This window comes from Bos mutus, chromosome 18, assembly GCF_027580195.1.
Source record: "Bos mutus isolate GX-2022 chromosome 18, NWIPB_WYAK_1.1, whole genome shotgun sequence".
Lineage (NCBI taxonomy): Eukaryota > Metazoa > Chordata > Mammalia > Artiodactyla > Bovidae > Bos > Bos mutus.
In genome coordinates, this window is record NC_091634.1 from 10,908,952 (window position 1) to 10,925,083 (window position 16,132).

General features: G+C 51.2%; 1 protein-coding gene across 1 annotated transcript; it reads left to right on the forward strand.

Annotated features, from left to right (window-relative positions):
* Positions 1-690: 690 nt before the first annotated feature.
* On the forward strand, positions 691-5,983 carry LYPD5 (LY6/PLAUR domain containing 5). Its single transcript, XM_070386822.1, has 4 exons — positions 691-820; positions 3,500-3,676; positions 3,884-4,030; positions 4,294-5,983. Exons 1-4 carry the CDS (start codon positions 733-735, stop codon positions 4,551-4,553), a joined length of 672 nt encoding a protein of 223 aa, XP_070242923.1. The 5' UTR covers positions 691-732; the 3' UTR covers positions 4,554-5,983.
* The last annotated feature ends 10,149 nt before the right edge of the window (positions 5,984-16,132 follow it).

Here is a 16,132-nt window from a genome sequence, read left to right on the forward strand (position 1 = left end):
GATTCACTCATTCCTGCTGCTGCTGCTGCTGCTGCTGCTAAGTCACTTCAGTCGTGTCCGACTCTGTGCGACCCCATAGACGGCAGCCCACCAGGCTCCCCCGTCCCTGGGATTCTCCAGGCAAGAACACTCATTCCTACATCATCACAAACATCCCCTGAGACCCCTGAGGAATTCACAGCCTGATGGAGGAGACAGACGTTAGCCTAACCCAGAGTGACCAAGGCTGGGAGACAGGGAGGTGCTTGAGGCCGAGGGTGAGGGGATGATGGTTGGGGCGGGGGTGCAGGTCAGGGAAGGCTTCAGGGAGGAGGTGATGTTTGCTTCTCTGGGTCGGGAGGCATGGTCCCCTACTGGTGGCATGTATCAGGGTAAAGGAAAAGAAGTTGGAGGCCACGTGTGCCCAGCTCAGACTAGAACACAGTGCTGGGGGAGTGGGGGGTAGACAGTCCCCAAAACACAAGTCCCCCAAAATGAAGGGTTACAAGGCCCCAGCCCCTCCTCCCTCAGACCCAGGAGTCCAGGCCCCCAGCCCCTCCTCCCCCAGACCCAGTGTCCAGGTCCCCATCATGATTATCTAGGAGGAGACTAGCCCAAGAAGGGGAGGGCGGGGGTGGAGGAATGCCAGCCTGCCTGGGTAGCCAGGATGCCTGGGGCTTGGCTTGGAGAACCAGCCAGGCAGAAGTCAGAGCGGGAGGAGCTGTCCTCCGTGTCTCCACTCAGGTCCACAACATGGCAGTGGGAGTCGCCAGAGTCATCCTGCTGGGCCTCTTTGGGCCTGTCCTCTGCCTGACCGATGTCCAGACTTCTGAGTCCAGTGGTAAGAAGGCAGTTGGGTGGGCGGAAGCAGGACTCTTCTAGGTCCGAGGGAGCCAAGAGAGTGGGGGCCAGATTCCAGGGACACAGGGAAAAGTGAACTGGAGGCCCTGACTCCTGGTCTGAGGGAGGAGGGGCTGGGGGCCTGGACCCCTGGGTCTGAGGGAGCAGGGGCTGGGGGTCTGGACCCCTGGGTCCGGGGGAGGAGGGCCTGGGGGCCGGGACCCCTGGGTCTGAGGGAGAAGGGGCTGGGGGTCTGGACTTCTGGGTCTGGGGGAGGAGGGGCTGGGGGCCTGGACCCCTGGGTCTGGGGGAGTAGGGGCTGGGGGCCTGGACCCCTGGGTCTGGGGGAGCAGGGGCTGGGGGCCTGGACCCCTGGGTCTGGGGGAGGAGGGACTGGGGGCTTGGACCCCTGGGTCTGGGGGAGGAGGGGCTGGGGGCCTGGACCCCTTGGTCTGGGGGAGCAGGGGTTGGGGCCTGGACCCCTGGGTCTGGGGGAGCAGGGACTAGGGGCCTGGACCCCTGGGTCTTGGTCAGAGAGACTGTGTCCTCTCCCTTCTCTTCCCCTCCTCTGGTCTTCCTACACCACTCACTTGCTCCATTATCTCTGGTTCACTACTCCAGCCTTTCTCATCCTCTTTGCCCATGTCCCCATTCATTCAAAGGTACTTCTGGGGAGGCATGGAGGCTCTTTTTAGAACTGGCAGGAAACCTTGACTCAGGCAACCTCTTCCCCTACAGGGACACAGTCATATCAGGATTGAAGTGGCTACAAATTTGAGATATTTGAGAGATGGGAAGGGGGTTATGCCTGCACACAACTTTGTGTGTGTGCGTGTGCTCATCCACAGAAAGAAGAGAGTACTATTTCTGTGCGTGTCCATGAGTCAACATGTGCTGTGGGTCTCTGTGCTTGTGTGTGTGTACATCTATAGCAGGTTTTAGTGTCTGGGTATTTGAACAAATATTTTCATGGGTCTGTTCATCTTTGATCCTCACTTTTCTTTGTAAAAGAGATGTGAGTATAATTTTGCATCTCTGCTTCTCTTTGTGCATCTCTATGACACGTTGGCCTGTATTTCTCCCTGTGTATGTGTGTTTGGGTATTATGACGCGTGTCTGTCTCTCTGTGTGTCTCTTGTGTGTCTCTATGAATCTTGTATCTGAATATGATTTTAAGTTGCCTGATTTTGTAGGTCTCTTTTTTTGTATGTCTCTATCTTCGCCTAATTGTAGGCTCTGATTTTCTTTGTGATTCTTGGGTCTGTATTTGTCTCTCTCTGGGTATGAGTTCCTGTGTTCCTGGGTCTGTGTGTTGTGACTGTTTCTGTATCCACACATATTTCTGTCTGAGAGTCTGAATTTTGTATGTATGAGATACCTTGGTTTAGAGAGTTTCTATCGGAGGGTCTGGGTGGTACTTGTGTGTGAATGTAGAACTCTACATGAACGCATACAGGGTACTCTGTGTACATTTCTGAGATTGGCATGAGCCTGTGTCAATTTTGTTATTTTGCGTTTACAGCAGTGTTTCCATGTTCTGTCCAGGTACTGCAGGGACTGGCTGTGTGTGTGTATTTGTGTGCATCCCGGTACTTGTACTAGAGTGCTTGTTTTCCATCAGCAGCCTTTTAGTACTACTGGATATTGTGCGTTTTGTTGGGAGAGGGGAAGGCCGAGCAGGAGTGAATTGCTTCCTCCTTTATCAAAATCTTAGAGGACTTCCTGGAAGAGGGTGGAAATTTGGAACAGCCTGGGGGGAAAAACTGGACTGGCAGGTGCAGAGGCCAATACCCTTGCCAAGAGTCAGGCATAGTCATGAGCAGCCACACCAGCAGACCCTGCTTCTCTCAAGGCAACAAGGCCTGTCACCTCTCAGAGCAGAAGGGCCTGGTTGTCATCTTTAGGACGGAGCCCCCCAAGTGCCTGGCCCAAGCTCATCGCGGGCCTGTTCCTCTCACCGTATCCCTGCTCTCCCCAGGCTCCCAGGCCCAGCAATGCTACAGCTTCCAACACATCTACTTCGGGCCCTTTGACCTTAGTAATGTGAACTTCAGCAGTGTCTCCTGTCCGCAGGGATGCTCTGAGGCTGTCTTGTCCCTGAACACTGGTGAGGGGCAGGAAACGCAGGATAAGAAAGGGACGGGGGACAGGGCACGGGGACGGGGGTGAAACATCAGCCAGGTGGGGTGGGAAAAGGGGGATGCAGTAGGAGACAAAGGATGGGGAGGAACTGGGTAGAAGAGGAGAGGAAAGACGGCGGTAGAGGTGGGGAGGTGGAGGGAAGAGGAAGCGGGAGAGAATGAAGGAGTGGGAGGTGGGAGGAGGGAGGAGTGGTGGAGTGAAGGGGTGGGAGGTGGGAGGAGGAGACCGTGCGGAGCCAGGAAGAGGCGACAGAGAGCAGACCGGAGAGAGAGAAAAGGAGGAGAAAAGGGCTGGTGGTGTGGGGCGGAGGGCGGGGGGCGCGGCGGGGGAGGGACGTAGGGAGAGCGGAGTTTGACAGAGAAGCGAAGGAGGAAGAGAAGGGCAGGGCAGCAGGGAGAAGAGAAGCCAGGCTGAGAGGAGAGTGGAGGAGGAGAGGAGACCGGAGGAAGAGACTTGAGACTACAGGGAGAGGAATGGGTGTGGGAGAGGAGGGCGGGTTGGAGAAGCAGCGCCCCAGACTCCATCCCCTCGCCCCCAGGGTACCGCTCCTCAGTGACCTTGGTACAGAAGGGCTGCTGGAGAGGCCCGCTTACGGGCCAGATGCTGTCGGATGACAAGTCGCTGCCGCCTGACTACTCGGTGGTGCGCCGCTGTGCCACCGACTTGTGCAACGCGAACCTCCAGACCCACGACTCCCTCCCCAATCTGAGCCCGGGTAGGCGAGAGGGCGGGGCTGGGCATGGGGCGGGACGGCCCTCCGCGGCGTGCGGGGGCGTGGCCTCCGCTGGGCTCCTCCTCCCCGGCGCGCAGGCATTCCAGCCTTCCAGTCGAGCAAGGTGGGCCGCCTGGCGCAGTGCGCGCGCCCCACGCCCGGACGGCGGACGGTGGGTGACCTGAGTGTGCCTCCACGCTCTCTTGGCAGCGCCCAACCCGCCGACGCTCAGCGGCACCGAATGCTACGCCTGCGTGGGGATCCACCCAGAGGACTGCACCCCGGAGAAGTCCCGGCGGGTCCAGTGTCACCAGGACCAGAGCGTCTGCTTCCAGGGCAGTGGACGAATGACCCTTGGTGAGGGGCTGGGAGGGCCTGAGCAAGGGGCGTGGAGGCAGGGCAGGACTGACTGAGACACGGCCCTGGTCTGAGGAAGGAGGCTTGGCCCTGGCCTGGGGGAGGAGGCATGGCCCTGGTCTGAAGAAGGAGGCATGGCCCTGGTCTAAGGAGGGGACTGGAAGGAAGTCCGAGGACCCAGTCATGGCCTTGGCCTCTGAGGTGGAGGTTCAGGTGTGGCTGCCTCCCTCGGTCCTGACCCCTCCTCACCACCCCTTTCCCAGGCAATTTCTCAGCCCCTGTGTACATCCGAACCTGCCAGCGGCCCTCCTGCACCATCAAAGGCACCACCAGCCCCTGGACAAACATCGACTTGCAGGGCTCCTGCTGTGAGGGGGACCTCTGCAACAGGGACTCCCTGACCCAGCCCTTCACCAGCGCCTCGGACACCGCCGCTCCCCGGGTGCCCCATGTCACAGTCCTGCTCCTTGTGGTCTCCCTGCTGGGTGGTGCTCTGGGAGGACCCCTCGGGCTCTCCTCATAGTCAGGCCCTCCAGCCTCTTCCTGAGTGGGATGCTGGGGGCAGGGGACACACATCCACTTCTGATTGCTTCACTCCCTGGAATGTGGAAAATCAGAGTTACACACCTGTCTCTCTCTCTCCCTCCCTCCCTCCTGCTTCCCTACTGATGCCTAGCCCTTACCTGGTCAGCAGGCCTGGAAGAAACTGGGCAAGGTCCCCAGAACCCCAGGGTGGGGAGAAATGGCCACATTCCACATAAAGAGCAAATCTGATCCCGTGCTGAGCACCAAACAGGCCCAGCCTCCCCGCAGCCCATTTCCTGTTGTGGGTTTCCTGGTCTGAGGCTCTCCCAGAACCTAACCAGCTCCAGCAGGGAGCTACAAGGATGTCTTTACTAGTACCATCATGGGAGACTTGAAAGGCAATATAACCAGCATATCCTAGACATTAGGAGCCCAGACCCTGAAGCCAGGCTACATGGGTTCAAATCCCACCTCTACTGTTTAGCCTGTGGGTGACCTTGGGTGGTTACTTAACCTCGCTGAGACTGTGTTTCCTCACCTGTTGGGCAGAGGTGAAAATAAAGCCTACGATAAAGACAAGACCTACTTCACCGTGGTTGTGGGCAGAATTTAACGAGATGAACGTGGAGTACCAAGGACAAAACTGCCACCCACTATCATGGTCCTCACGTCACAGACGAGCAGACGTGATGCTTCCAAAGGCACTTGACTGACCTCGTGTATCGCATGAGTGGGGAGCGTGACTCCAAGCCCTGTGAACCCCTAGGCAACTCTGCCTCACAAACATATGAATGTTGATTGACTTGATAGAAAAACACTTGAGACCCCTCAATCCCACTCCTGGGCATATACCCTGAGGAAACCATAACTGAAAAAGATCTGTACCCCGGTGTTCACTGCAGCGCTATTTACAGTAGTCAAGATGTGGAAGCAACCTAAGTGTTCTTTACAGATGAATAGATAAAGAAGATGTGGCACATCTTTATCACTCATTCATAAAAAGGAACAAAATTGGGTCATTTGTAGTGACGTGGATTTGGGCTTCCCAGGTGGCGCCAATGGTAAAGAACCAGCCTGCCAATTCAGGAGACTTAAGACACACAGGTTCAATCCCTGCATAGGGAAGATCCCCTGGAGGAGGGCTTGGCAACCCACTCTGGTATTCTTGCATGGGGAATCCCATGGATGGAGGAGCCTGGCAGGCTATGGCCCTTAGGGTCTCAAAGAGTCAGACACAACTGAAGCGACTTAGCACGAATGAAGAGTCTTAGCACGACTCTAGCTGACCTAGAGTCTGTCATTCAGAGTGAAGTAAATCACTTCAGAGAAAAGTGAAAAGAGAAAAAAAAAAAAGAGAAAAAAAATCATATATTAACACATATATATGGAATGTAGAAAAATGGTGCTGATGAACCTGTTTGCAGGGCAGGAATAGAGACAAAGATGTAGAGAATGGGCTTGTAGACACAGGGCAGGGAAGGGGAGGGTGGGACGAATTGAGAGAGTAGCATTAAGTAGTGTCCATGTGTAAAACATATAGCTACTGGGAAGCTACTGTATAGCACAGGGAGTTCAGCTTGTGCTCCGTGATGACTTAGAGGGGTGGGGTGGGAGATGGGGTGGGAGGGAGGCTCCAGAGGGAAAGGATATATGTATACATGTGGCTGATTCACTTTGTTAAACAGCAGAAACCAACACAACATTGTAAAGCAATTCTACTCCAATGAAAAAAAAAATCAAAATTTAAAAAAGAAAGAAAGAAAAACACTTGAAACAAAGCTGAACCAGGCAAAACTGTCTAACCTATGGGGATCAGGGAAGATATCCTGAAGGAAGTAAGCCTTAGGCAAACTCATAAAGGATAAAGCGTGCGAGCTCAGTCGTGTCTGACTCTGGGATCCCATGGACTGTAGCCTGCCAGGCTCCTCTGTCCATGGGATTTCCCAGGCGAGAATACTGGAGTGGGTTTCCATTTCCTTCTCCAGGGGTTCTTCCTGACCCAGGATCCAACCCATGTCTCCTGCATTGCAGGAGGATTCTTTACCTCTGAGCCACCAGGGAAGCCCAAAAGATAAAGAGGAACTGGCAAAGTAGGAGGAAGGGCATTCTAGGTGGAGGAGATAGCCTGGACAGATCTGGAGATAGCAAGGGACTCAGGGTGTGTGGGACATTTACACAAGCTCGTGAACTTCATAGAAATGGAACCCTCCAGCACATCTGTTTGCACACAGGTTTTACAAAGTCCCTTCACATCATTTCCCCACAAACTGAATCCTCCCAATGACCCAATGAGGAAGCAAAAAAAGGGAACTGCATGCCCATTTTGCAGAGAACTTGCCCAAGGCACAATGAGAGTAATTTTCAGAGTAAGTGATGTAGCAAGAATGTATCCTCGTATCTTCAACTTCACCCCAACAGGCAGCCTTGTGGGGAGGTGGGCATCTCAGAAACACTCCTACACTCCTCTGAGGTCATGGGGAGAAGGGCTCTCAATGCCTGTACATCCTGACTTAGGCAGGGAAGCTGAATGTCATTATCTATTCATTCATCTCCTTTACTGAGCACCTTCTGTGTGCCACCTGATGTGAATAGTGACTCACTGGAAAAGACCTCGATGCTGGGAAAGATTGAGGGCAGGAGGAGAAGCGGGTGACAGAGGATGAGATGGTTGGATGGCATCACCCACTCAATGGACATGAGTTTGAGCAAACTCAGAGAGACAGTGAAAGACAAGGAAGCCTGGTGTGCTATAGTCGATGAGGTCGCAGAGTCGGATACGACTGAGCAACTGAACTGAACTGAACTGTGTGCCAGGCACCATTCTCGCTGCTGGACATACAGCAGTGAACAAAACAGGCAAACATCTCTACCTTCAAGGTAATGATTTTTCTCGTGGGGGGTGCAGAATTGGAATTTTATTACAAATGTGGTTTAAACCTGGGCTGGTTCAGTCTGATGCGGACTTGGCTAGGCTAGGCTACAGTACCAGTTAGTCATTCAAATGCTAATCTCAGTGCTGCCTGGGAGGTATTTTTTAGATGTGATTAAAGTCTGTGATCAGTTGACTTTAAGTTCAGTAGATTACCCTAAAATCATCTGGCTGGGTCTGATTCAATCAGTTCAAAGACATCAAAAGCAGAGGTAAGGCTTCCCTGCAAAAGAAATCTACCTAGGTGAGACTTCCCTGGTGGCTCAGTGGTTCAGAACCCGCCTGCCAATGCAGGGGACATGGTTCAATCCCTGGTCCAGGAAGATCCCACATTTGGCGGAGCAACTAAACCCATGCACTGCAATTTACTGAGCCCGTGCTCTGAGCCCTCATCCCACAACTACTGAAGCCTTCATGCTTAAAGCCCATGCTCTGCAACAGGAGAAACCACTGCAATGAGAGACCTGTGGGCGAAAACTAGAGAGTAACCTCGGCTGGCTGCAACTAGAGAAAGCCCATGCACAGCAACAAAGATTCAGCATGACCAAAAATAATAAATAAGTAAATTAAAATGTTTAAAAATTTAAAAAGCACACAGAAAGATTCTGGGGAGTGGTGGCTTTCTCTCTATGTGTGTGGTGATTTCCTGGGGGTCCACAAATGTAATTTTTTTCAATGAATTTAATTGGAGGAAAATTACAATATTGTGATGGTTTTTGCCACACATCAACATGAATTGGCCACAGGTATACATGTGTCCCCGTCATCCTGAACCCCCCGCCCACCTCCCCCATGAATGTAATTTGTCCAGTGTGCTTAGTCGCTCAGTCGTGTCTGGCTCTTTCCAACTCCATGGACTGTAGCCCGCCAGGCTTCTCTGTCTATAGGATTCTCCAGGCAAGAACACTGGAGTGGGTAGACATGCCCTCCTCCAGGGGATCTTCCCAACCCAGGGATCGAACTCAGGTCTCCAGCGTTGCAGGCCGATTTTTTCTGTAAAGAATCTGAGTCACCAGGGAAGCCCAAGAATACTGGAATGGGTAGTCTATCCCTTCTCCAGGGGATCTTCCCAACCCAGGAATCAAACCAGGGTTGCCTGCATTGCAGATGGATTCTTTGCCAGATGAGCTAGCAGGGAAGCTCCTATTTGACCAATATGTATCTCTATATTGTATGTACTTTATGCATGTATGGTATACTGCATAAAAAAATACTAATGACAACAGTAAAGTCAGACCTAGAGCCTAAGACCCCCACATTGTGGCTCTTCAATCTTTAGTGACAGAGGTCAGGATACTGGCTGTCTCTGGTGCATCAGTTGGAAGAGGGGACAGGAGAACCTCTTGAGATAATGGAATTGCTCTATGACTAGCTTGAGGTGACAGTCATTCATGTCTACACACAGGTAGAACTGCATCAATCCGGACACTTAAGATGTGTGACCTTTGCAATGCGTAAGCCATACCTCCACAAAAGGAAACTTAAAAGTATGACATATAATTAAATGATCTCATGTCTGGGATTTGCATGAAAATAATATAGGAAGTGAGGAAATGGGTGGAGGCACTGATGAAATGCAATTAACCATGAGTTGGTATTTGTTAGACGGGTACGTGGAAGCTTATTATACTCTTCTGTTCACTTCTGTTTGTTTGAAGTTTTCCATAATAATATACATGTCTCTGTGTGTGTATACATGAACTGATAGATGGACAGAACAACTACCATTTGAGCCCAGTGACCCAGGCACGCCCTCCCTTCAGAACTCAGATGCCTGCCTCCTCTCAATGGTCTACATGGTCCAGTGTCTGGATCCTGCTCACATCAATCGCCCTTCTCCTGTGAGTCCCTTGCCCTCCCCAGGTTAATGCAAATGGAGCTTAGGTCAGCACCAAGGATAGATCCACACACTGGGTCTCAGAACCACAGACAGCAACTCAACTAATAAGTGGGACAAAGGACAGGGCAATGAGGAAATGACATCCTTCCCACTTCCAGGGCAGTGTGGAACAGGGTGAGAGGGCAGAGTCAAAGCACAGCCAATCAGTACTATTGAATAAGAGCAGTCCTTCAGCCAATAGCCACTGAGCATCTCCTGTGCCCACCACTGTTCTAAACATTCGGGATGGCAAAATCCCTGTCCTGAACAACTTGAAAGAGAAGAAAACAGGATCATTTAATAATCCTAAGGGCCATGATAAAGACATAGTAGTGAGATGTGATATAGAGTTATTTATGGGGCAGGAGAGAACCATTTCTGGGTTGTATTTTGTTTTCTGGTATTTTTTTTGTGGCAGGGAGGAGGCCCTGTGGAATCCTAGTTCCCTGACCATGCCACTTGCATTGGAAGCTTGGAGTCTTAATCACTGGACCACCTGGTAAGTCCCAAAGGGAAGTGGATCTTTTTTTTAGGTTGCACTGGACAGCATGCTGAACTTCCCCGACCAGGAATCAAACCCACCCGAATCAAACCCTTGCAGTGGAAGCACAGAATCTTAACCACTGGACTACCAGGAAGTCCAAGGACCATTTCTGAAGAAGTGATCAAGGAAGAGACTATATTGAACAGAGAACTGGATGAAGTAAAGAAATGATCCAAGAGGAGACTGAAGATAAAAGCATTCAGGCAGAGAAAAGTAAGCACCAAGATGCTGAGGCAGGAAACAGCATGGCATGTTTGAGGATCAGCAAGAAGGTCAATGTGGGGGAGCAAAGTGGAAGGGACAGTGGCCAGAGGAGTTGTTAGTAAGATAGACAAGATAGGAATAGACATACAGAGAGAAAAAGATAAAGAGAGACAGGAAAATAGGAAAGACAAGCAGAGCCTGAAAGAATAAAAAAAGACCCAGAGGCAAAAAGAAATTAAGGACTTCCCTGGTGGTCCAGTGGTTAAGACTCTGCATTTGCAATGCAGGGGGCACAGGATGGATCCTTGGTAGGGGAACTAAGATCCCACATGTTGCACAGTGTTGCCAAAAAATAAAAATAAGTTTTAAAAAAGAGAGAAGTAAAATAACACTATTCTATTATCTATTGTATTACCTATCCACATATACATATTTATGGGCTTCCCTTGTTCAGGTTCAGTCCTGTTCAGGTTCAGTCCCTGGGTTGGGAAGATCCCCTGGAGGAGGGCATGGCAACCCACTCCAGTATTGCTGCCTGGAGAATCCCCATGAACAGAGAAGCCTGGCAGGCTACAGTCCATGGGGTTGCAAAGAGTGAGCGTCACATGACTGAGTGACTAAGCACAGCACACAGCATATTCATATATACATACTTTTTATGATGAAAAACTTCAAACAGAAAAGTGTAATATTGTTTATTGTATAACGAACCACTTCAAAATTTAGTGTCTTCTTTCTGATAATTCATTGTATTTTTATTATTGTATCTTCTATTTAAAAAACTTATTTATTTTTAAATGGAGGATAATTGTTTTAGTGTTGGTTTCTGCCATATATCAACAGGATTCAGCCATAGGTTACATATGTTCACTCCCTCTAGAAAGATGGTACTAATGAGCCTATCTGAATCTATGCTATGTGTGACCCCATAGACGGTAGCCTACCAGGCTCGCCCGTCCCTGGGATTCTCCAGGCAAGAACACTGGAGTGGGTTGCCATTTCCTTCTCCAATGCATGAAAGTGAAAAGTGAAAGTGAAGTCGCTCGGTCGTGTCCGACTCTTAGGGACCCCATGGACTGCAGCCTACCAGGCTCCTCCATCCGTTGGATTTTCCAGGCAAGAGTACAGGAGTGGGGTGCCATTGCCTTCTCCGTATCCGAATCTGCAGGGCGGCAATGAAGATGCAGACATATTTGTGGACACAGCTGGGGGGAAAGGGGAGGGGGTGGAATGAATTGAGAGAGTACCAACATTTAGTGCCGTAAAACAAAAAAGTTACTTCTCATGATTCTGGGGGTTGACAAGGCAATCCTGCTGATTTCTCTGGAATTTACTCATGCAACTGCAACAGATGGGGCGGGACTGGGACTTGTGGCCAGGGTGCTTTGTTTCTCCTCTGCGTGGCCACTCCATGTGACAAGCTTGGGCTTCCTTTCAGCATGGAGTCTTAGAGTTCCAGCCTTTAGTTCTCTTACGAACTGGACCTGGATCTGGCCCAGCATCATTTCTGCTACATTGCCATGAGTCAAAGCAAGTCACAAGCCAGCCAGATGGAAAGAGAAAGGACGCAGAGTCTACCTGTTGGAGGGAGAAGCCACCTGCCAGCACAAAGGAGGAGGAATTACTGGAGCCAGCTTGGGAGACAAAGTGCCACAAGGGCTTAACATATGCCAGGCCCTTTGTGTGTGTGTGTGTGTGTGTGTGTAATTAGTCGCTCAGTTGTGTCTGACTCTTTGTGACCCCATTGACTATATAACCTGCCAGGCTCCATACATTTCCCAGGCAAGAATACTGGAGTGGGTTGCCATTTCCTTCTCCAGGGGATCTTCCCAACCCAGGGATCAAACCTGCATCTATGTCTTGCACTGGTAGGCAGACTCTTTACCACTGAGCCATGGGGCACTGCACCTAATCCTCAAGCAACCTTATGACACAGGGTATCAGTTCAGTTCAGTTCAGTTGCTCAGTCGTGTCCGACTCTTTGCAACCCCATGAATCCCAGCACGCCAGGCGTCCCTGTCCAGCACCATCTCCCAGAGTTCACTCAAACTCACATCCATCGAGTCGGTGATGCCACCCAGCCATCTCATCCTCTGTTGTCCCCTCTTCCTCCTGCCCCCAATCCCTCCCAGCATCAGAGTCTTTTCCAATGAGTCAACTCTTCACATGAGGTGGCCAAAGTACTGGAGTTTCAGCTTTAGCATCATTCCTTCCAAAGAAATCCCAGGGCTGATCTCCTTCAGAATGGACTGGTTGGATCTCCTTGCAGTCCAAGGGACTCTCAAGAGTCTTCTCCAACACCACAGTTCACAGTTCAAAAGTATCAATTCTTCGGCGCTCAGCCTTCTTCACAGTCCAACTCTCACATCCATACATGACTACTGGAAAAACCATAGCCTTGACTAGACGGACCTTTGTTGGCAAAGTAATGTCTCTGCTTTTGAATATGCTATCTAGGTTGGTCATAACTCTTCTTCCAAGGATTAAGCATCTTTTAATTTCATGGCTGGAGTCACCATCTGCAGTGATTTTGGAGCCCCAAAAAATAAAGTCTGACACTGTTTCCACTGTTTCCCCATCTACTTCTCATGAAGTGATGGGACCAGATGCCATGATCTTAGTTTTCTGAATGTTGAGCTTTAAGCCAACTTTTTCACTCTCTTCTTTTGCTTTCATCAACAGGCTTTTTACTTCCTTCTCACTTTCTGCCATAAGGGTGGTGTCATCTACATATCTGAGGTTATTGATATTTCTCCTGGCAACCTTGATTCCAGCTTGTGCTTCTTCCAGCCCAGCGTTTCTCATGATGTACTCTGTATATAAGTTTAATAAGCAGGGTGACAATATACAGCCTTGACGTACTCCTTTTCCTATTTGGAACCAGTCTGTTGTTCCATGTCCAGTTCTAACTGTTGCCTCCTGACCTGCATATAGGTTTCTCAAGAGGCAGGGCAGGTGGTCTGGTATGCCCATCCCTTTCAGAATTTTCCACAGTTTATTGTGATCCACACAGTCAAAGGCTTTGACATAGTCAATAAAGCAGAAATAGATATTTTTCTGGAATTCTCTTGCTTTTTTGATGATCCAGCGGATGTTGGCAATTTGATCTCTGGTTCCTCTGCCTTTTCTAAAACCAGCTTGAACATCTGGAAGTTCACGATTAACGTATTGCTGAAGCCTGGCTTGGAGAATTTTGAGCATTACTTTACTAGCGTGTGAGATGAGTGCAATTGTGTGGTAGTTTGAGCATTCTTTGGCATTGCCTTTCTTTGGGATTGTGACACAGGGTATAATCATCCTAATTTCACAGCTCTCACAGCACAAACAGCTAGGGGCAGCAGAGCTGGACATGAACTTGGGTCTGTCTCTAAACCAGGCCATATATGTGTTACGTTATTATGTTCCACCCAAAAAAGTCAGTAACGGTGACCATGTCAAGATTTAACCCAACTGACCCAAAGTCTCTAGACACCAATATTGTGAGACTGATAGTTTAGTTGTTAAGTCCTGTCTGATTCTTTGCGGCTTCTTTTGGACTCTAGCCTGCCAGGCTCCTCTTCCCATGGGATTTCCCAGGCAAGAATACTGGAGTGGGTTGCCACTTCCTTTTCCAGGGGATCTTTCTGACCCAGAGATCGAACCCTGCTCTGCTGCTTTGCAGGCGGATTCTTTATATATACATATACATGACTTAAGAAAACAAATTGTTTTTAATTGGTAGAGAACACAGAAATACAAAGGATAGAATAAAAACAGAGAGGCATGCATTTGGCGACAAATACCAGGAGACAGAAACTCAGAAGCAAGGCCAGTGAGTACAGAGAGAGAGAAGCAGATTCACACAGACAAGGCAAAAACAAGAGAGAGGTTGACAGAACCACAGGGTCTCCCTCCTTTAGCCAGGGATCCCTGGGGCAGGGATTTTGTCTGTGTTGTTATTACTGTACCCCGAATGCTTACAGCAGTATCTGACACTCAGTAGGTACTCAATAGATGGATTGTTTAGTCAAGTCGTGTCTGACTCTTTTGTGACCCTATGGACTCTAGCCCGCCAGGCTCCTCTGTCCATGGGATTTCCTAGGCAAGAGTGGAGTGGGTTGCCATTTCCTTCTCCAGGGCATCTTCCTGACCCAGGGATCAAACTCTCCTCTCCTGCATTCCAGGCAGGTTCTTTCCCTGGTGGCTTAGATCATAAAGAATCCGCCTGCAATGTAGGAGACCCAGGTTCCATCCCTGGACGATCCTCTGAAGGGGATGGCTACCCACTCCGGTATTCTTGTCTGGAGAATTCCATGGATAGAGGAACCTGGCGGGCTACAGCCCATGGGGTTACAAAGAGTCGGACATGACAGAGCAACTAACACTTTTTTTTTTTCTCTTTACCATCTGAGCCAATAGGCAAGCCCAACAGATGAACATTATACTGGAAATGAGTTCGGGTAAACTCCAGGAGTTGGTGATGCACAGGGAGGCCTGGCATGCTGCAGTCCATGGGGTCGCAAAGAGTCGGACACGACTGAGCGACTGAACTGAACTGAGACTGAAGAAACAGAGAGCATGCAGTTCCCCCAAAATACCACCAGGTGGCAGGATCCCAAGGCCCTGACGCCTCCTAATGTGTAAATCCAAAAGACAGCGGTTGGAGGATTTGACGCTACAGGCCTCGGACTTTCAGGATGTCTTCCCCCCGGGCTGAGCCCCGCCTTTCCCTGCACGAGCCCTGGGCGACGAGTGACCTTTCCGTCTGAGACAACCTCTTCACCCGCTCCGCCGAGTTAAACACCTCTTTGTCTTGGCCCCTTCCGGCTGGGCCCCAAGGCATGTGGGTCCTTTCCAGGCCCGGAGATGGGGCTGGGATGAAGGTGGGGCAGCTGGGAGGAGGCCAAGTGAAAGTCCTAAGGACTTGCAAATAAGTTCTAGTCTTCCCGGACCGGCGCTGTGGGATTCAGGCCCGCTCCTCCCTCAGACCCAGGGGTCCAGACCCCCAGCCCCTCCTCCCTCAGACCCAGGGGTCCAGACCCCCAGCCCTTCCTCCCCCAGACCCAGGGGTCCAGACCCCCAGCCCCTCCTCCCTCAGACCCAGGGGTCCAGGCCCCAGCCCCTCCTCCCTCAGACCCAGGGGTCCAGGCCCCAGCCCCTCCCCTCAAAGTCCCAGGCCGCTGCCCCACCCCTCCTCCGGGCAGAGACCTCCTCTGGGGCTCCCCCTCCCACTCTCTTCAGAGACCCCTCTCCCTCTGCACTCCCCCCTCCAGGCTTGAGAACAAGGCTGAGTCACAGGAAGCGCCGGGGCCCTGAGTCACCAACCCCCTCTCCGGGCTGCAGGGAGCTGGCTCTGGAGCCGCGTGTCCTACCAGCTGACCCCCACAGCCCAGAACTTCCCTGTGGAGGCAGGTGCCCTTCCCACTGAACCTCGACGCCCACCCTGGCATCTCCCCCGCCTGCGTCTCTCCACTTTTCTCTTTTGGTTTTAGTCTCTTTGGAGGCAAAATTCCCCTCTACTCCAACTTCCAAGTCTTTGATTCTGACTCCTGCTTTCTCCTTACCTTTGGGTCTCTTCTGTCTCCATCTCTTTGAGTTTATAAAAAAAAGTTCCCACCCCTTTCTCTCCCACCATCCCCTCCCCTCTGTTCCTTCTCTGTCTGTCTGTCAGTCTCTCTGTCTCCCTCTCCTCTGGCTACAACTTTCAAGGTCTCCCTTATTGCCTCTCTTCCCTCAGTGTTTCACAGTTGCCCGCATGCATGCAGGGAGGCAGTGGAGGGCCTGGGGCTAGGGGCCCGTTCTGTGGCTACCGACCCTCTCAGGCAGCTGCAGTCTGGATGTCTCTGGCCTTTGGCCCCTGAAGCGAGGCGGGGGTGGAACGGGGCGGGGTGGGGGGGGGAGGCAAGGCTGTCCCCAGCTGTGTCCCTGAACAGGAGAGGGAAAGTGAAGCAGAGATGAGCTTAGAGAGGTCCAGAGACACAGAGCTCTAGAGACAGAGAAAGGATGAGACAGAGAGCAAGAGACAGAGACCCGGAGTTGGGG

Excerpts from the sequence above, each read along its gene's own strand:
- LYPD5 (XM_070386822.1), top strand. The coding sequence starts at position 733 with ATGGCAGTGGGAGTCGCCAGAGTCATCCTGCTGGGCCTCTTTGGGCCT. Across the intron at positions 821-3,499 it reads CCAGACTTCTGAGTCCAGTG|GGTACCGCTCCTCAGTGACC; the intron begins GTAAGAAGGCAG and ends CCTCGCCCCCAG. Across the intron at positions 3,677-3,883 it reads CCTCCCCAATCTGAGCCCGG|CGCCCAACCCGCCGACGCTC; the intron begins GTAGGCGAGAGG and ends CTCTCTTGGCAG.